The sequence below is a fragment of the Artemia sp. Qi Xiang Cuo genome, chromosome 1 (assembly GCF_049724085.1).
Source record: "Artemia sp. Qi Xiang Cuo chromosome 1, ASM4972408v1, whole genome shotgun sequence".
NCBI lineage: Eukaryota > Metazoa > Arthropoda > Branchiopoda > Anostraca > Artemiidae > Artemia > Artemia sp. Qi Xiang Cuo.
The window spans coordinates 62,991,702-63,013,816 of record NC_142794.1 but is presented as its reverse complement, the minus strand read 5'-3'; the positions used below and the strand labels follow the sequence as shown (position 1 = coordinate 63,013,816).

The 22,115-nt window shown below is 36.1% G+C and overlaps 1 protein-coding gene across 1 annotated transcript in view; it reads left to right on the top strand.

Moving 5' to 3' along the window:
- Positions 1-528: 528 nt before the first annotated feature.
- Positions 529-22,115, top strand: part of LOC148956581 (uncharacterized) — a 32,700-nt gene continuing 11,113 nt past the window's right edge. Inside the window, exons 1-2 of the mRNA XM_089095872.1 lie at positions 529-951; positions 6,269-6,914. Of these exons, the coding sequence (XP_088951998.1) occupies positions 734-951; positions 6,269-6,914 (864 nt within the window). The 5' untranslated portion in view covers positions 529-733. The remainder of the gene's footprint in view (positions 952-6,268; positions 6,915-22,115) is intronic.

The window sequence follows — 22,115 nt, the reverse complement described above, 5'->3', positions numbered from 1 at the left end:
TGTTGTGTGTTTCGAGATTTTATGGATTGTTTTTCTTTATTTGGAAACGTTTAATTCATTCTTAAGTATGCTCAAGTCTTGTGATGGGGACAGACAAATACACAGGCTGGGGGAGGGGGACTTATTTCCCTCAAGATTCGAGATCTTAAAGATACATTCTATTTTTTTTTATAATGTCCACATAATTTGCCTGTTTTTACCCTCCCCTAAAAAAAAATATTTTATTCCCTCCAAATCAATTCCCGCGTACTGGCAGAACAATTTTTTCCCCTGCCGGAGTATCAAACAGTTCGTGGTTTGAAATGACAGCTCTGAAGAAAAAAAAAATGTCATAAAAACTAAAATGCAAAATCTAAATTAGACCGTCCCAGAAATTGGTTTTGTAATTTTAGTCTCCAATGACGTATCGATATATGGCCGTACTAGTCACAGTTTCCGGTTTGACGAATGAGTAAAAACACCTGCATTATATCAAATATCCTTTTTTGCCATTGAATATTCAAATATACCATCACAAGACCCGAACCAGCGTGTTATATCGATCGTCTATTTAAAATCATATGCGCTGCGCCATAGAGTCGGTTATAAAGAATATACGTCACGTCTTTTATATCAGTGGAGCGTTCCCAAGAGTTTGATAATGAATTATAGACAGTATAGTAGCTAGTCTGAGAAAATAATTTTTCATTTTTGTATTGACTTAATTTAAAAGTCGTTTTCGACAATTTTTAAAATGGAAAAAGGTGGTGAAGAGGTGTGCAATGCATCATCGGAACGGATTGGTGTTTATGGTGCCAAAATTTTTAGAGAATTTTTAACTTCTAAAGGAAAAGTCTCAAATTTTGAGGATTTTTCTAAAGAGGAGCTTGACGAGGCCCTAGAAATGCTGTTTGTTGAACTTCGACAAAAAGATGGCACGCCATACCAAGTTCGAAGCCTTAATACAATCAGGTGAGTGAATTCTTGTGATTATAAAGGTGCAATAATGACTCTTTGCAATATTTTACCCCCGTCACTGTTGTATTTTGTTATTTGTGCAGTCTATAAGCGAACATATCTTCATTTTGGTCGCATCGCCATTATTGTGTTTTGTTCCTTTCCTTCGAGTACCATCGTAAGGCTGCTCAAGGAGCCTCCCTCTCCCCTCCTCATAGATTAGCCGTATTATTTCCAATCAGTTTTGCTCTTTCCGAACATGTTTTTACAACTCAAACGACTCTTTATCGGGAATAGCTGTGCCAGTATTAGGAATAGTTGCGTTGGCGCCCGTAATAGTATAGCTATTTTAAAGGTTTTACTCAAACGAAAGCATAGTTCACTGTATCACCCGTCGCACGCTCAAAGGCACTAATGTCAAAAAAAAAGAAATGTTCGTTAATATTCATTTTTTTTTCTTCTTATAGATAGCTACATCGACTAAAATGGCTTATTCGGAAAACCGTATGATCTACTAAAGATAATTAAAACACGGATCTCGAAATTCAAGACAGTAAAGTTTTGTGAAACACCCCTCTGGAACCATGAGTTGTCTCTACAGTTTCAAAAGAGCTACCCCTACCTTTGTTGACCCGTCGAATATTATTTTGGTACTTGTTTAGAATCCAGTAAACACGCGATAAGTAAAGTTTCGTTAATGCTAATGAAATAAAACATAATAGGATGAAAATATAATAGTTCAGAAATAAAATTGGGCTGTATATTTGCACGTTAGGGGGTGGGTGGGAGTAAAGCATAGCATATATTAAATACGTAACCTAACCTAACCTAGGTACCTTTTTTTACCCCTTCAACCCCAAAGAACTAAAATTTAAATCTTTGTCATGGAGTGAGCAATACCTCACTAGGCAGCGAAAACCTGTTTTTCATATAGCATCTTTGAGATTTCGTACCATTATTTTATAAACGGTTACTTAGTCTGATGGGGAGAGGCTTCGAGGTTTTACACCCATCGAAAATCTGAAGAACTACATAAAATATGTATTTCTTGATTATGAGATTCTGACAAAAACATATTTCTCATTGCTGGACTCTCGAAATTGAATCCTGGATAACATAACGCTGGTCCTAGAATTTTTAGGGATAGTTAAGTCCATACCAACATGTATGAGATTACATACAGGTCACATTATGGAGTTCCGGTTTGTTCCGGCTTGAGCCAACCAAAATTCGCCTCTGCAATATGAATAAAATGGTTCTAGTGAAGAGGAAATGACTGACGTATACATATGTAAACGACGTAATTTGTGTTACGTAAACACTTGCTATTTCCAGCTATTTGTGACTAGAAAATAAACATTTTTGACAGTTGAAACCTCCTCTTCCCAGATGTTGTCACCCCATCCCTGACTGAAAATCAAACAAGTAATAAACAATGTTAATAATTAAAACGAACAGAAACCATTCTGTACATAGGTTAAGCTGCCCCTTCCTTAACCCTTTGCTCGTTATATTACAGTTGTTTAGTGCTTTAAGAAGGCTTCTTATTCCAATTCAACAACCCTTGTGTTTCAGCAGTCGTTCTTAAAAAAATGGGACACAATATCCAACTTTAGCATAAAGATCGAGGGTTTAAAGATGGGGCAGCACCCTCATATCAGGGATAAAAGTTGTTGGTACTTGTCTATTATATAAAACACATCCGAGAATTTCAATCGCGAATGATGCAAATATGAGGCAAGAAACTGGTCAAGCAACTTCTTTTATACTAGACAATTTGCTGCGGATCTGTTGAAAAATAAATTGTAGCTATATTCTATTTAAGTATTTAGTTGGTATTTTGGTTAGGTTAGGTTAGAATATGTTTGTTTACGTTACGTAATTAATATATGTTATGCTTTACCCCCTCCCCCCTAATGCACAAATATATAGCCCAAATTTGTTTCTAAACTATTATATTGTCGTCATAATTTTGCTTTATTTCATTGACATTAACCAAACTTCACTTCTCGAGTGTGTTTTATAAAATAGACAAGTACCACGCTTTTTTGCATGGTTAGTATGCATCTCATTACTTCTTTCTAATTCTTTCTTCTGCCAGGGTTGGAAGTTTACCGCAAAATCGCAGATATGTGCTTAACGGCTTATTTACAAGCTACCGCCTCTTTCTTCGTGACTCTTATAAATTCATTTTAGCCGTCTTCCGGAGATGTTTTATTGGAGCCGTCTCCTGATATTCTATGAACACAAGTTTGATACGATCACCAATAGATTTTTTTAAACATACCCGTTACCATCCTTGTCAAGAAAAACATGAAATGGGGTATTTTATACAGAGAAACTTGAAACCTCCCCTCCAGGTTTCGTGGCTGTGCTGAATTTTAAGGCGTACTTTTCACATGGGCTGCAGCCGTCAGCGCAATGGTTAAGAGTAGAGTGCCCAGGAGGGATAGTTTCCACTTTAATAGGATGATATCTGCCAGTTTTAAGGGCTAATACAGCTTATGTTCAATCCCCGTCAAAGATGCTTTGGATGTTTCGAGGCTGAACCCAGCAGTAGACATTTTTTGAATTCTCATGTGAAGTCCACGGTATTTAGGAAACCTTTATATTTGGCTCTTTGACAGGAATAGATCTTAATTCGACATAAAATAATGGAGCAGCAGCTATTCTATGTGAATTTCAACATTTTCAGGTGGGATAGGGTTGGAGTTAAAACCCGTATTCTCCAGGTATTACCGTCATCTTTATAGGTTCCACATACGCTAGTGTCTCAAGTTTCTACTCTTTTTTAAATAAGTAAACCTTGCCATGCCTCATAATGAATGGCAATTTGACATTTTGAATCTGAGATTACTAAATTACCAAGATTTGTCACGTTGCAAAACTACAAATCAAGATACTGTTGTAAGAATGCTCAATCAGCACTAATAGCGTTGCCATGGTATTCCGTTGCAATATCGAATGTCTGAAATCTAAATACATTATGTAATAAATGAAAAGGTTGAACTATTGGAAATTATACAGGTAGATGTGTACAAACACCTCGCTTGGTTTGAATTATTAAAAAAGAAGGCGATTCCGTTTAACTTGTGTGTTTTCACTTTCTCATTTGCACTGAAAAATCCAAACAATCCAAGGAAACAAAATAATTTTAGAACCTTGAGAATTGACACAGGTTATGGAACGCAGAAAAATATTGACTAAAAAAAGAAGACAAAGCAAACACCCAAATCTGGAAGTTTGAGGTCGTGATAACAGGCCTGTGATGGCCGTAGTCCTCAGTTGGCCATCGTAGCGACCAAAGGGAGGCGATGTTAGGCTATATTTTACAAGGGTCGATGGCCAGAGTGAACGGAGAGGGCTGGTAAAAAGCTAGAAAATGTGAGCATTCAAAATTTCGGTACAGTTGTGTTTAATGGTACACAGCGCTATAGACTGTCGAAGAAATGCAGTCATGGAGACCCGTAAAGCGGGTAATTGCTATCATAAATTGATCGAAGAGCGTGGTTTCTCATTGAATTTACAATATTTAAACTGTTGTTTTTGGGGTTTAGGGGGAGGTACCTAGGTTATGTTAGGTTACGTATTTAATATAAGCTATGCTTTACCCCCCCCCCTAAAGTGCAAATATATATCCCAAATTTGTTTCTAGACTATTATATATTCATCTTTTTTTTTCATTAGCATTAACCAAACTTGACATCTTTCGTGTGTACCATTAAGCGCAACAGTACCAAAATTTCTATGTGTAAAATATCTGAAAATTTACTAAAAATAATTTTGGCACCTTGAAATAGACATAAGGTTATAAAAATCCGAAATATTTCACATAAACCAAATCCAAAACACCGGAAATTTGATCCGGTTAAGCAGTTGCTTTCTCTAATTGTATGTACCACTTAATTGTTTTTTTTTTGCGTTTTTTAATTCATTTTTTTTACGAAATGTACTCCAATGCGAGGCAAGTTCCTACTCACGGGCCTAAGTTGCGCAACTTAAAGAAACAAACCTAGTTTATATTATACGAAACGACACCTACGAAGGGATTTTTTGAGGGAGGAGAGAGAGGGGCAAGATCCCGGAAAGAAAGAAATTTTATACCATCTAATTGTATGTTTACAGAATCAGAGATATGAGTTGCTGAAGCTCCAAACAATTTCTGTTCAGAATTTCAAATTCTTTAGTCAAAATATCAAAACGGCACCTGTCTTTCAATATCATAACAACCCATGTCACTATTTTGGTATTATTTAAATCAACGAAAGTGTTGAGCCTCAAGAAAACAATCCAGCCCAACTCTGTAGGTTGGAGACCAGAAACTCCTTATTGAGCCTAAATTAAGAGCTTAAGCCGACTTACAACCGGGCAACCTGAAGTCTTCCCTACGGCCAGCTGAATGGAGACGTTGTGCAAGCCTGGCCGCACAAGACTCTACATCCTCTACAAACAATCCCAGGTCTGTTACTTCCGACTCATTAGATGTTCATGCCTGGAAATATTATGGTACGATGGTAGAAAACCTGTAACAATTGACTTGGCAAGGAAGAAAGTTTGCTGTATAATACGAATGCAAAAAGTACAATAGACGCCTCACTCTACTGAAACTGTTCTGACCAAAATCAATAAGCAACAGCTACGCTGATTCTGGTATGTTAAGTGAATGGAGACGAGTCGCCATCCGAAAATTTCCTTTGAAGAGTCTCTTCATGACCTTCATCCATAAGGCAGGCCACGAAAACGATGGACGGAGAACCTCCTCAACCTTAAGGTGCTCAGTTACCACACATCGCACCAAATGACAATACGTAACGAGCCTTTGCACATGAGCTGGCAGGAAGAGTAATCTCAAAACGTCTTACGAGGATGACCTAAGGAAGTAAGTGAGTGAATATTCTGCTTAGGAACTTCTCTGAATATTACTGAAATATTATTGCTTGGGCTCACCGCTAGAGGAGAGGGGGATGAGATTGGATTAGAATAGGATTAATCGGTAAACCGTTAAAACCATTTCTAAGCAAAATGCCCGCATAATTTCCGAGAAAACCGAACGCTCGTTAATTGGAACTGAAAGAAAACTCGATTTAACGTAATTAAGCACAGAGTAAAAGTATTTAGGTTGATTTTTTTCTGTAAATTTATTACAATATATTATCAATATATTACTATCGGGCTACATCTATACTTTTTTTTAGTATTTATTGTGTTAGGGCCGTTTTATGGGTTGAGTTATACGAGCCTCTAGGGACAAATCCACATAAATGCGGTTTGAATGGGTTTTAACTTCTTAAGTTAATTTCAAGTTGCTAATGGAGTATTTTTTCATTTGTAGATACGGTATATCTCGAACTTTAAAGGCACGCGCACCTCCCATAGACATCAACAACGACCCTGCATTCAAGAAAAGCAGTAAAGCTTTTAGTCACATCTCAAAAAACCTGCGCCTTCAAGGCTTTGATAAAAGTGGATCCCAGAACACTGCTCATTGCGTCATTCCTCAAGATGACCTCAGGTTGCTCTACGCCTATTGGTCAGAATTTACTGACCTGAACAAAGCTGTGCAGAAAGTATGGTTCGAGCTTGATTTTTTTGGGATCTGCGGTGGCAAAGAAGATGCGAAGAATTTGAAGAAAGGAGATATATCTGTTCAATTCGACAAAGAAAAAGATAGACGATTCTTACATCGATCTACTCGTCATTCAAATCTACGATTGTATGAACAACCAGGACGTAATTATTGTCCTGTGAAGTCGTTTGAGCAATACAGTACGAGCTTATGTCCGGAAACAGCCTTATTTTTCACCGTTCCAATGACTACTATACCTCTAGCTAACGGTATTTCTACAATAATGAAGAAGATATCGGCAGCGGCAAAACTATCAAAAAAGTATCCAAACGGCAGTGTTAAATATACTGCTTCTAAACTCTGTGAAGCTTTATACTCAGAAGGGCCTATAGGAAGTAATATAACACTTCAGGTAAGTCAAAAAAATATTCTATCAGTAGCAAATATGAATCAATCAACCTTACTTCGGAAGCAACCAGTTGTTTTTTTGGGATTAATTAAAAAAAAAAAAAACTTTGCTACGAAACAGTTTTTCAAAGAAAATTAAAGAGCTATATTTAACCAAAGATGAGCCGAAATAAACTCAAATAATGTTTCAAGCGTAAAACTTCCATAAATCACTATCAATAAATAAATTAAACCGAAACGAACAGAAATTACTATAACCTAAATAACCAAGTCAAACTCAAAACAAGCAGAAAGTACCACAGAGAGGAATAGGGCTAAAGCCCCCTGGCCCTTCTAAAGACTAGAATGTAGTTCGTACACTATTAAGAACAATTTTTATTTCCTGCTATGTGTTTTCATTTTTCATAACATGAAAAAAAGCTAAAAAAAAAAATCACCATCATAACCAAGATTACTGAAAAGAACAAATGAACGCGGATCGAAAGTGTAATATATACTGATATTCATTCCTGAAAGTCTTAATAATTTTGAATTTATTGAAGCTATTAAATAAAAAACAAGTTTTGTCAACTGAAAGAAAGGAACATTAAAACTTAAACGAATATAAATTATTCTTTATATGAGAGTAGTAACCTAGGTGCTGATTGAAAAGGGACATGAAAAGAGACAAGAAAAACCCTCTATATATTGAAAACGGACATGAAAAGGGACAAGAAAACCCTCTATATATTGAGAAGGGACATGAAAAGGGACAAGAAAAACCCTCTGTATATTGAAAAGGGACAAGGAAACCTACGCCTTAGGCATGGGTATGTGTGTAGGTTTCCTTGTCCCTTTTCAACGAATTGTATGGTTACCAGGGTCATTTGCAAAGAGGTACCGTTTCTATAGAAGCTATAGTAATTTGAAATATCATATGGAATTTGCTTGAAGGTATATACTTTGCGTACGTGCCCATACCAAACAGGTTGGTTATAATCTGTTCTGCTTCAAGTTTTTTCTGGCACAATTAACTGAATTTCTATTTCATGATAAACAAGTTTTTTTTAGGTTACATCCGTGTTGGAAAAACCGGTGTCTCTTCTTTTTTAGAAGCTAATTATTTTTTGTATATATTCAGGTTTCAAATTAGATACCTCAACAGTTTGGAATAGTTTATTGAACATAACACAACTGACATTTTTTGTAAGCATTTACATAGAAAATGGATAATTCAAACCAATTTCTGGTGAGTAAAAATTTTCTCATTATTAAAAAGAAATTGTCTTTAAGTTAAGGAAGAAATTCTTTCCATACACTAGAACTAAGGGTAATTATATACTTAGAAGTATATTTTTTTTTGGAGCTGAAACCTATAAATATTTCTCCTATTGTTTGAAGCTTACGGCGGCGTTTTTTTTTTTAGGTTTTTTTTTTTAAAAAATTACATGACCGTATTAAATTTTTTTTTTTTTATTATATTTAAAATTAAAAAGTTTTATGTTTTTTTTTGAAAAAAAAAGTGATTAGATATATTGAAAAAAAAAAAAAAAAGTTTTGCAATAAATTAAATTTCTAAAAAAAAATTAATTATTTTACCAAACCAAAAATGCATTTTTTTTCAAGGAAGTGGACAAATGCAAAACCCCCCCTTCTGAAAATAGGGCACGATATAGAGAAGGTGTACTAATGCAAGCTACAAGACATTCAGTTATCAAATTCGATACTAGAACTACACAAGACCAGCAAATGCCTGTGAATATTTTAATGACAGGGAACTCTGACCCCCGTGTTAGCTCCATATCAGCTGGAAGGAACTTGAAAAGGGGGTGGACTGCCTTATATAATGCCTCAGCTCAACCTACTGAAGATTGTGACCTTAACCCCCCTCAAGTATTACAAAGGAGTTCAGATATAGAGGTCCAATCGGAATTTGTAAGTATATACATATTTTTTTTTCTATCCCTATTTTAAAAAAATAAGACAAAATTTTCTCAGGGTAATAGCTTTTTAAAAACTTAAAATTTTTTTTTAATCTATTTAATTTTCTTTCATTAACAAAATTAGATATATATATAAAGGAATTATTATAATGAATTTATATAAAAAAAAAAAAAACCTTACATATTAATTTATAACTACGATTTTTTATATTGCAATTTTCATTTTATACAAAAAAAAAAAAATATTTGAAAAAAAAAAAAGAAATTGAAAAAAAATTCTACTATACAGGTAAAGCGCACGTTTAGACTGGTATTTTAGTGCCTAATTAATTTGAATAAATCAGCTATAATTATCAGATCTATCAATCCGATATGAATTCTAAGTAGGGTCCTATGCAAATTGGACTTTAAATAGCAAGATCTATATCTTCAATAAGCAATTTACACAGGGAAAAAGGTTTTTTTGATAATTTCCAAATATGTCTTCGCGGTAATGTTAAGAAACTTTATTTGGGTGAAGGCGTTTTTGATCATTTCATTGAAACACTTAGGTGTTTACGAGAAAGAATTTGAGGTTGTTCTATTTGAACAGTGTTGTGAAGTCCAATACCCCATCCCCCTAACTCGAAATGGTATCGATCCTCCTACATCGAAGGAAGCCCCCGGTTCCCAAGGGTCCTCCCCGGGCGAGGGGGAGGGGAGGGAGGGTTCTAAAAAAGGAGCACCCAACATTTTAATTGTTGACATTGCTGGATAAAAGAGTTCTTCTTTCTCTTACCAGCAGGGCTTTAGCCCAGGTCACCTTCAAACACATCCATTGAAACAAGACACAAGGAAAATATGGATTATTGAGAAGTTAGCACCATCAACAACCGTCAGATGGAGTTTATACTTTTAAAAAATACAAAGTTCAATATTCGAAACTAGCTTCTGCAGGAGCTTAGGATAGTAGTGGTGACACATTAGATATAAGGCGCAAGTGCCCCCCCTATTTTTGAAAAAATAACATTTGGTTGTATTTATATTTTTTAAAAAAATAAAAAGTTCAAGAGTCGAACCTATATTCAGCAGGAGATTAGGATAGTAGTGGGCGCAATTGCCCCCCTATTTTTTAAAAAAGAACTTTTTGTGGCATTCATACTTTTTAAATATAAAAATTTCAATATTTGAATATATCGTCAGCAGGAGCTGAGGATATTAGAGATGACAATTGAGATATTAGGAGCAATTGCCCCCTATTTTTAAAAAAAAAAAAAAATACCTTTTTTTGGCATTTATACTTTTAAAAAAATACAAAGTTCAATATTCGCAGCTATCTTCAGCAGGAGCTTAGGATAGTAGTGATGACAATTGAGATATAAGGGGCAATTGTCCCCTATTTTTGAAAAAATACCTTTTTGTGGTATTTATATTTTTTAAAAAAATACAAAGTTCAATATTTGAACCTATCTTCATCAGGAGCTTAGTATATTAGGGTGGCAAAAAAACAAGAATTTGAATAATTTTTTTAATTTTTTTTTAAAAAAAAAAAATTTTTGTAAAAAAAAAAATAATTTTTTATAATCAACCGCATCAATATGACTTAATAAAAAAAAAAAAAAAAATATATTTTTTAACGTTTTATTTTTAAATTTTTAATTAAAAATGAAACATTAACTTTCTTCTTCTTTTATTTTTTCTGTTGTTGTTGATGGTCGTGTGACAATTACTATGAGAAATTGACAAGGTTTATTAAATATAAAAAAATTTACATAAAAAATAAAACTTTTTTTTCTACAGATTAAAAATATAGCACCACCACCAGCGACACCATTGAGTGATGAAGCAACTATATTTACAGGACCAATTATGTCACCACCAGCAGAGTTCAAGGATGAACCTATACTGGTCCTAGAGAATATGGAGTGGGAAAGTGGATTCCTTAACGATGTTTTTGGGGAAATGGCCAGCCTGGAGGACTTAAGCTGTGATATTGACATGGTTGAGGACCCAGAGTGGGCGGATAATTTCATACGTGAATATTTAGATGATGATGTTACAAGTAAATCTGAACCGGGTCCTCATAACGAAATTAGATCAGAGGACAATACAGGCTGGCTCGACCAATTGTCCCCAAACACATTGGAATATGTACTGGGGGACCTCATGCCACATCCCCCCAATATGATTGAACAGACTGGGAGTGGTGTTATTGACAATTCTCTGTCACCCGCCACCACTCCACTTAATCCTATAGATAGAAGTAGTAGTAATACAGCACCAGTATCCCCTCTTCCGGATTTTTTTCTCTCCAACTCTGCCTTGCATCACACACTGGTCTACAGCGCCAAATTCGGTGACCCATTCAACTCTCTAGTGTCGGGGGATATAATAACAGATCACCTGGCCATTACACATTCATATACTGATAAGATTCGATCCATTCTTGAACAACACATGGGGGTGTGGGGAGTGGGGGTCAGTTTAAAAGCATCAATAGCACTAAAAATATTTTTTTTAAATGAAAGTGCGGGTGAGATGTATTTGAAATACTTGCACACAGAGATGTTGGCAATACACCCTAATTTATCAAATTATGGGGTGGTTTTTCTAAATTGGGCCAAGAGTATTCAACGTAAGTGGTAAACTTATAACGAGGGGGGTAGTGGATCTGTGGTTTTATTTATAGAAAGTTTAAATGTTAACATTTGTAGGTTTAAAAAGGATTTTATTGTAAGAGGTGGGCATAGGGAGAGGGCAATTGAATTAAAATATCATTCAGATTTAGAGGGGTGTAGGGGGATACAACGAATCTGTTTCTATACGAGGCTGCAGTGTTTCAAGTATGCGTTTTTAATTGCGGCATACAGACCTCTGCGCAATGATGCCACTAAGAAAAAGTTGGACAAAATGGCAGTTAGTGGTTGGGAGGGTTCAAAGGTCCCAAAAGTAGATTTTAATTGTTTAAATGCTCAATATCCCGTGACACTAAAAGGAATAGATATTTTTGAGCGGGCTAATGCACATTTAAAGATTGGTGTCACGGTGTTACAGTATGAAACAGAATTTGTAAGAGGGTCAGCGTTCCGATAAGAAGGGTGTATTTTTTCCAGTGCGAGCTCCTTCAATTGAATCAGTAGAACATTGGGATTTGCTTCGATACACCCCACCCACAGACTCAAATTAAATTGGTCATTTTGATCCGTTTATAGATATTATTAGGGTTCTTAGTAAGAGTAAGAAAAACGAGGCCTGTTCTTACTGTCCAACATGTCTCTTAAGATTTAACTCTGATTCAAAGTTAAAACATCACATGAAACACTGTAAACGCCATGGATACCAGGCTGTGGAGACGGTAAGCGGAGATAGAGCGATCTTACGTCTTAAAAATTTTCAAAACACGCTCCTGCAGAGCAATAAGATCGCTTTGGACTGCGAGGCTAAGCTGACAGACGTGTGCGATCTGTCAATTTCAAATCATGTTAAAATACATGAGGCCATAGGGGTCTCTTACGCTCAAGCGCAACGAGATTCCAATAATACCATGCAAGTGCTGGAGGTAGTTGAGATGTTGAGTGACGGTGAAGACTGGATGCACTCGTAATTGGTCAATAGAATGGAAACAGCGACCAGTGCAATTTCGATACTTCGCTATACAAAATCTCCTATGCTCCTATCACCAGATGCCATAGGGGCAATTAAAATCGTCAAAGGGGTTGTATTTGCAAGGGAAAATTTGACGATGGTATTGTGGATGGGGGGAGGAGGAAGGTGATCGACCATGATCATTTGTGGCAGGAAATTACATCGGAAGGGAGTAACTTTAGAAGGGTAGCCCATCAGTCATGCAATTTAAACGTTAGACAACAAGATTTCGTACTTGTTTTTAAACACAATTCCAACTACGACTTAAAGTTTGTTCTTCCGGCATTGGCCCGCATCGCCAAGGGTGGAGTTGTAGATGACGCTTAGATAGATGATTGTTTTTCATATAAAATCAAACACAAATCATTAGAGAAGCTACTGCTGCTAGAATTCATCTGAAAAACAGTTGAGAAGGGTAACACGTTCCTGAATAAAATCCGTTTTTTAGACTCGTTCAGCTTCTTCCCAAAATCCTTAAGTCAATTGATTCAGGTACAGAAAAGTGACAATTTTGATAGCTTCCCCCTCCTCAAACAGCGCGGCCCCGATGATGAAATGTATGATTTATTAACGTGTAAGGGTATATATCCATATGATTATTACAACTCTGGCTCGAGGCTAGATGAGGTGTCACTACCGCCCATTGAATCTTTTTACAATTCTCTTACTGAGAGTGAGTGCACCACTAGCAACCACGAATTTGCAAAGAGGGTTTGGGCAAAGGGCGGGTGTAAAAATGGGTGGGATTAATGAAAACTTTACTTGGCCATTGACGTACTCACTCTTCTGGACATTGTGTGCAAAAATACGGATAAAATCTATGGGGAATTTTGGTTGGATTTAGGTTATTATTTTTCCACTCCCCATTTGGTGATGTAATTTATAATTAAAATCAGAAACGATTAATTAGTTAGTTTCACCGTTGTGTAAATTATTCTTTTATCTTATACTTAAAGTAGGGTTGTTTAGGCTTTTCATGGGAACTGTATATTTAAAGCTGCCCTAACTGAGTAGCCTTCCGATGAGCATTCGAACACAGTTTTTTTGGATACAGATTTCTATGACACATTGGCAATGTCTCACTACTGTTTGTCAAGTGGCCATTAGGCATCACTTATCACTCCCAGTACCCTAAATTTCCCCAACGTTGCCTGTGTGGTCGATACCGTGAAAAAAGAATGGTTTTTTGAACTTTACGTTGACCTCACAAAGAACCTAAAGGACTCAGTAGTAGACTTTGTTTTTCTATAACTAAATCTACCGGTGGGTCGGTAATCTCTGAGCCCCTACAATTTATTTTTAGTAGAGGACGGGAGTATGCACTGGGTACCTTCAAAACAAAAACTAATTGCCGACCTCAAACCGAAATAGAATATCGTCGTTCATCACGCTTTATTAAAATGGACGGTGTCATTTGGTTTCAAAGTACTAAAGATTCATAGAGACCTCCAATGTTATCAAAAGCATAACAGGAGAACTTTTATTGATACCTTTGTCAGGAAGAGTTCACAAGTGAAAACAAAGATTGAAAAAGAAGTCTATAAACTAATTTTGAACTCAGCTGTCGGTTAAATGTGCGAGAGCGTACGAAACAGAAGTCGATGTGACATTGTAACCAACCCCAAAGATTGTGCTCGAATCATTGCGGATCCAAACTTCACATCGTTCACAATCATAGACTCCAATATGGTTCTCCTACGTCGCAAGAAAAGAAACATTGTATTAAATAAAAATATTGCAGGCGGAAGTGTAATAACTGAAATATCCAAGAAACTCATGTTGTCATTTTAATATAATGTAGGTAGGGTACTGGGGCCGATTGAGGGACAAGTTCAAGTGTACTACGGGGACACTGATTCACTCCTGTTAAAAGTTAAAACTGAAAATCTATTGAATGATTTGGAAAATGGCGAGTAAATTAGCTCACGAATGGACTACACTAATTGGGACGAATCCCTCTACCCAGAGCTAGTGAGACGCCAGGCCCCAAATCAATTGTTAATGCTAAAATCTGAAACGGGTAGCGATCTGATATCCAGTGGTGTGTTTACTGGTCCGAAGGTATACTGTGTGGAAAAGCACGGCAAGGATATCAAACAAGTTTGCAAGGGGTTACATACAAACTTTGTAAAAAATAATTTCGACATGAGTGTGTATATAAACTGTGTGGAACGTAGTTTAGTGCCAAGGGCGAAAGTCATGGCGATTCGCTCTTTACAATTTAAAAACTAAACAGTTAGAGTCGAGAAAAACGCCATGTCTGCCATATCGGACAAAGTCTATGTACTTGAGGTTGGTGTTAAGTTATTGCAACACGGTAATTATTTAATTTCATACCGATTTTAATTTAAATAGTAAATAAAAAAAATCGGTATAAAAAAATTAAATTAAACTAAATAAAAAAAAAAGTATAAATTGGGGGGGATTTTTTTTTTGGGGTAATTAGTTTTTTTTTTTTTTATTCTTTTTTTTCTCTATCAAAATAATTTTTAAATGTGTGTGTGTGTGTGTGTGTGTGTTTGCAAGGCCGATAAATATACAGTATTTAAGGCCGGCCCCGGCCCGGGCCCCCCGCCGGGGGCCCCCGGCGCCGCGCGGTTCCCGGCCCGCCCCCGGCCGCCGCAGGGGCCGCCCCCCGGGGGAGGGGGGACCCAAAAATTTACAATGTGGTAAGTAAAAGTGTATGATATTTAAAGGGCACATGATTCCAATAATGTTTTTATTTTTTTATAAATAAATAAACAGAAAAAAAAAAGTGTATTTATTTAAGTGTTTGTTTTTTTTTTCTATTGGTTATGTAAATTTTTTATTTTTTTTTTATTATAAATAAATTAAAAAAAAAGTGTATTTTTTTTTTTTTAATTTTTAATTTGACTTTTTAAATGTTGTATTTTTTTATTTAAAGTATTGTTACCTTTTTTTATGTATATAATAAAAGAAAATATTATTCTTTATTCTTCTTCTTCTTCTTCTCGTTATTATTATTGAGCGGAGTAGTAGTAGTAGTAGGGAAATTATTTAGTCATCAGACGGCCATAGTCTACAGTTAGTTGTCCAGGTGAACTGTTGAAGGGAACATATATCAATTTAAAACACCATTCAGATCGTTTCTGTGTGGGCCGTCAATGTCAGGCAAACCAACACTCTTAACTAGAATATTTAAAAATCGTGATAAAATGTTGGTGGAAAAACCGAAAGAAATCTACTATTGCTATAGTATTTGGCAGGAGTCATATGATAAAATAAAAGCAATTGCTGCCACGATAGGGTTGGTGCAGATACAATTCATACAGGGACTTGATGTTTTCAGCACTATTGAACCAAACTCTTGGTTGATTATTGACGATCAGGCTGAATCTATTGAGCAATGGTCCCATGAACCACTACAACTGTTTGGTGGTTTCTGTTATCACAAGACGAAATCCATTACACAGACTATACAGGAACTATATTGCTAGATCATGTGTTTGCGAAACTATGGACTTAACTTTATCCTCTCGTTACTATACGGAATTGTTAATGTTTATGTCTCGCTCATAACCCTCAATAAACAAATATACCAAGGAGCCCCGAAATTTCTGCTTTCAGCGTACAATGAGGGAATTATATACCCTACGGCTATATCCTATTAGATCTTATTTAAAATATACCTGAGGAACTGGGTGTATCCACAGATTATTTCGACATTGAAATTACAACACATCTCCACGTGAGCAGCAAAAAGACTTATTAGGTACCTTCATGACACCGAAGAAACCACATGAAAATTGACACTTATTTTCAGTTTTAAGCAGTTCATAACCATTACTCAGGACAGCAATGCTCAACACTGTTGTTGACAATGCTTTCCATAGAAGAATACCCGGACTGTTATTTCCCTTGCCTAAATTAATGTTGCTCCTACCAGTAGGAGCCTATAAACTGACAGCGAAACGTTGGACCAATGTATGTAAACTTGCATCGCAGAGGACATGAAATAACTACAAAAGGAAACGACATCGTCGGGTGGGTGTTAGCCTTTTCACGATTTATAAGACCATAACTGTAGGAATTTGACATAGTTTTCTCTAGAGAGAGAGAGACTGGCAAAACCCTATAAATTTACTCCAATAGAGCTCGCTCTATCACCCGTGGAAAACTTTGAGAACAATCTGAGTAAATTCCTTGACAATGAAAATATTGAGGATGATAAAAAACTGCTTTTACTTCAAGATGCACTTCGCCGAGTGGACAAACACAAGTCCTATCGCTCGAAGCCCACTGCTGCTGCTGACCCCAAAAAAGAATCATCACCACAGCTTTCTGCTGGTGTAAAACATTTTATTAGGTTGGAATTTTTTTCTTTTTAATGGAATATGTGAATTCTAAGGCCCACAAATATGGTTGAACAAATAACACGTCTCCTAGCCTATCTCTTGGAAAGTGGTCACATTAAAGTTGAGAGAAATGGGACGGGGGTTATAATTCAGGGCAAGAGCTATAATCTACTTGATTTAATCTATGATATGTTTACAAATATTAAAGGACTACTATCATTTGACACTCATCTATAAAACTTTCTAAATAAATTAAACTTCCCCAAAAGTATTATTGGAAATAGACAAATTCTAAAAAAATTAAATGAACATGCATCATCATCAACACCAACAACATTAAGACCATTAAAAAATGAACTTGAAGAAGAAGATTTTAAATCAATTTTTGAAAATACTAGCACACCGCTGATAGATAGACAAAAGCTAAGACGTATCAACTCATCATCACCACCACCACCATCACTGACCCGTATACAGCAGGGTAGCGGACGTTACACAACGTGTTTACGTTCAAAATGTTTGAAGTTCTGAAAGGTGTTTATGAAAATATTGGTGAGGCGGGGAGTTTAAGTTCCCCCACAACTCTTTCCAAAGTCACTGGTGTTCCCACTAAAAATGTACAAGACTATCTACAGAATGAATCAAGTTACACTCTGCATAGAAATCATAGACTTCGTGCCAATCAATATCGAAAAACTAAAGCCTTTTACCCATTGCATGTAATGCAAGCAGATCTCCTGACTCTAGATGAGATTCAAAGACGTCATAATACACCGTACAAGTACATTCTACTTGCAATCATTGTTTATAGTCGCTAAGCATATGCAATTCCATTGCAATCAAAGAGAGGCGTGGAAGTTGCTCAGGCCATTGAAAGTATTCTCCAACGGGATATGTATAAAAAAAATTCAAACGGATCGCGGTAGTGAATTTGTTAATCCCCATGTTGCAAAAATACTAGAGAAATATAGTACACTTCTCTATTATAGTCACAGTCCTATACAGGCTGCATTGGCCGAACGATTTATAATAACTAGTCTACTTTTAATTTCAACATATTGAACTTTTAAAAATACACTTGCTTTTATTCGTGATATAGGTAAAATCATGTTGATTTATAATCAACGACCTTATCGATCGTTGTCAAACTCCACAATACTGTACGATCATCATTCTGATCATGATACAATTGAAACCTTTCTTAAACAATATTCCAATGAATCGTCGGCTGTCAAGAAGAAGAAGAATAAATTCAATGTTGGTGATACCGCTCGAATTAAGAGAACAACTAATGTTTTTGAAAAGGGGAATTACTTGTGGTCTACCGAACTTCTTAAGGTTATAAATATACTAGACTCTAAACCTAGAACTTATCGTTTGCGTGATACAAAAAATGAAGAGATTCTCGGTGGCTTTTATGACTATGAACTGCAAAAAGTTAAAAATTCTAGTGAAATATATAAAATTGAAACGATATTAAAGAGACGTTCTCGTGGGGGTAAGAAACAGTTACTTGTTCGCTGGCTAGGATACAACTCTAATTTTGATTCTTGGATTGGTGTTGAAGATATTGACAATGCCCAATGACTTCCATGTAAAATTCTTTTCCATCGTTTTCGGTCCTCTCTACAACCACTTGAATATAACAAGTGATTTTTGAACAAAAGTCTCCCCCGCCGTCAAATTTTACGGCGCGTATGAAGTGGCCCTTGTCGATTGTATCATCAAAAATAACTACGATATTCTGAGAAAGGATCGTAAATATGAAATAAAAATACGACCGTTTGAATTCGGTGATGAAGGTGCAATTGCAACTTTTGACTCTAATCTGTACCCTATTGCTAACATCCCCTACAGGGAATACAATAACATGCATGAACTGTGTCGATTTATCAACAAAAAATTGAAAGTCGAAAAAAAGACAGTTTCACTTTCAATTACTCAACGGAACAAAGGAGAATTTATATTACTAATCCATTTGAGAATGAAAGAATTTTCCTCAATGAGAATTTACGTGAGGTTCTTGGTTTTAAAAAACGTATTATTAAGACAGAAAATTTCAGTGGTAGTGACCAAGTTATCTATGCAGACTATGCACCCAGCTTCTCCACAGACACTTGTATATTTCTCTACGCTTCCTTTGTGGAAACATCTCGGGTTGGTAATTCAAATGTCCCCCTCCTACGAGTTCTTGAACGAAAAACCAATCGAGAACATATTCATCACTACAATATAAAGCATCTTCAGTATAGTCCAGTAAACACTTCCTATTTGGAACTCTGTCATTTAACACTAAGAACTGAATTAGGTGATCAAATAGAAATTACAAACGGCCTCGCAGTTATTAAATGTAATTTTCGACCTATTGACAACGACGGTACAATAACCTAAAAAAATGAACAATAGAAGAATTCCATTTGTCTGTCACGATATTGACTGTTATGTTGTTGCTTTGAGTCCACGTCAAATAGGCAATGGATTGGACTACTACAAGGGGCGTACTACAATGTCTGGCTATGGTCTTGGTCGCAGGTTTGCTAGGCTATTTCGTTCTGCACTACCCCTTGCCAAAAAATATCTTGTACCTGCTGCATCAAATTTTGCTGTCTCCACACTACACGACTGGGGGTCGGGCAAGAATTTCAAGGAGAGTGTTAGGGAAAATATTAGATCTTCAGCAAGAGCCGTTGGCGAACAATTAAAATCTAGACAAAATGGCGAGTGATTGAAAAGGATGCGTTCGCATCATTCACTCAACAATCTCCAGCCAGGCAGGAATCAAAGGACATCAAGAAGGAATTTGAGGAATAAAACAACAAAGACCAATAAGCAGCAGCTGAAGAAGAAGAAAAAGAAACAGATTGTTAGATCAAAGAAGGATTTCTTCTCTTAAGATGGCTTATCTCCCCCACAAGGAATCATATCCATCAATCAGTTCCTCATTGAATCTATTTAATGCTGAAAATGTTGATGTCAGTGTCAAGTATGGCTACTATGAACAATTTCACCCTCAACAACCCCTCTCGGAAAATATAAACTTTCAAATATTTTCCAATGAAGACTATTTCAGTGATTTGTCATCAACATTTATTGATTTAAATGGTGTGGTGAAGAACAAGTCAGATAATACAACTCCAAATGCCGGCGATGGTCTCTCTCCTATGAAAACTGTATTCTACACAACCTATTCAAACAAATTAATGTATTTATTAATGGAACATTAGTGAGCACTAGCAATAATTTATCCAACTATGCAAGCTACATACAATTTATGATGATGACGCCAAAGGCGTACAAGGAGATGAGAGGACAATCGCTGGGCTATGAATATCGAACAGGTGTTGATACTGACGGTGAGTTGACTACTGCAGTGACCCAGGAGTATCATCTAGTTGGAAAATTAAATCATGAGATATTCAATATATCCCAATGGCTACCCCCCAATGTAAAGATTGACAAAAAGTTACAGATGTCCCCATCGAATTTAAGTCTGAGAAAAACACTTCCTGCATCACCCGATGAAAATGTGATTATCACATCGGCAATTCTCCACGTCCGAAAACAACAAGTTATGAGCTCGGTTGCATTGGCAGTGGAAAAGCTAAGAGCCAATGGTAGCAATATTAAACTTCTTGTCCCCCATACAATCACCAATCAACGTCACATTGCCACCGGTTCTCGTAGCTATAGCGATTCATCATTTATCAATGGAGAAATCCTATCAAAATCGGCTTTACTCTTTGTGAAGAGTGGGAGTGCCGTTGGATCTTGGATTGAATCCCCCCATGATTTTAATTTTTTCGGTTTATCTAGTCTTGTGTGCAAAGTGTATGGTATTTCACTGTACACTCTATCGTTTGACAAAAAATCCTATAGAACTCTGTACGAGTTGACCATGCAATCCCTAGATTATGACTCTCAACTATTTGAAAATGGAATAACCGAATCAATGTTTTCAAAAAATCATGGGGTTATTGTTTTGGATTTGTCAGGCACACAGGATATGAGTATAGTACGAACAGGGAATGTACCTTTAGAGTGTACATTTGCCAATGCTCTGACTGAGAGTATCACGCTAATATCACTGAGTCAATTTGAAACCTATTGGGAAATCACACCCGACGGCAGTGTTCTACTAGACCTTGCACTATGAACACAAATCAAATAATCAATGTATTTAGTATGGATCCATACATGTCCCAATACAAGTCCTGTTGAATACCTTTGGACTTCATTGAAAAAATTCCAAGTGTTAACAATATCCTAATCATTGTTAATAGCAGTCCATCGACTTTGAAGACCGGTCATTGGCTATGCATCTTTCAAACAGCGAAGAATATTGAATTTTTTGATCCTCTTGGCCTATCGTATAAATTCTATGTTCCATACATCAGCAACTTTATTGAAAGCAGTGGGAAAACCATTATTCAAAATCAACGAAGAGTACAAGATTTAACGACTAAGACATGTGGCTTTCATGCACTACTCTTTTTCATGTTCAGATGTCGTGGCTACACCTACAAGCAGTTTCTCAACATCTACGTTGACCTACCTCAATTGAATGACTTTCTAGTGGAGAATATACTTACAAGTGTATTTAATATTGATTTTAGTGCCCTAATAATAAAATGTTCTAAAGATGTATGTGAAATTGTTTATGAATAAAAAAAAATTATATAAATGATAAAACGACTTTTCTACTCTTTAGATTTCATCCACTACTAGGTATTTGTCAACAACAACTAGTGCGGGTAGATGATCTGAATTCACCGTGTACTGACCCTGATGTAGTGCAATGTCAGGGTCACATTTTCTACAGTAGAGCGTGAATTCACTCTTGTCATATCTCTTTGTATAGTCAATGATACTATTCGCATTCATTCTATAGAATACACTTGTTTAAATTTGCGTATTTGAAGCAATTTCACAAACAGTGTCCTCAAGTGTCGAATCACATTCTGTCACTGCCAAATAAAAATCAGTGGGCTTATAATCAAAACACCCATTGTCTTCACAATGATGACGTAGAAACCATATTCTTTTGTTGTTCCTACAGTTGAATTGTTGACCTGGTTTCTCCTCCCAGAACAATCTAAAACCACGACGATACCAATCTCGTAGCAATAAACTAAAATTACGGTTAGGATTCTTTCCAATCATACCGGTATATGTACTCTCCCACTGCTTACATTTTTCATAATGACAATTGGAGCATAGGTAACCTCTAGGATGAGAGTCACACACCTCTTCAAGACAGGAACTACAACCTTTAATTTGTACAGCATATCCTCTATGCAATTTACACGGGTTGCATAATCTACACTTTTCATCACACTCCTCAAT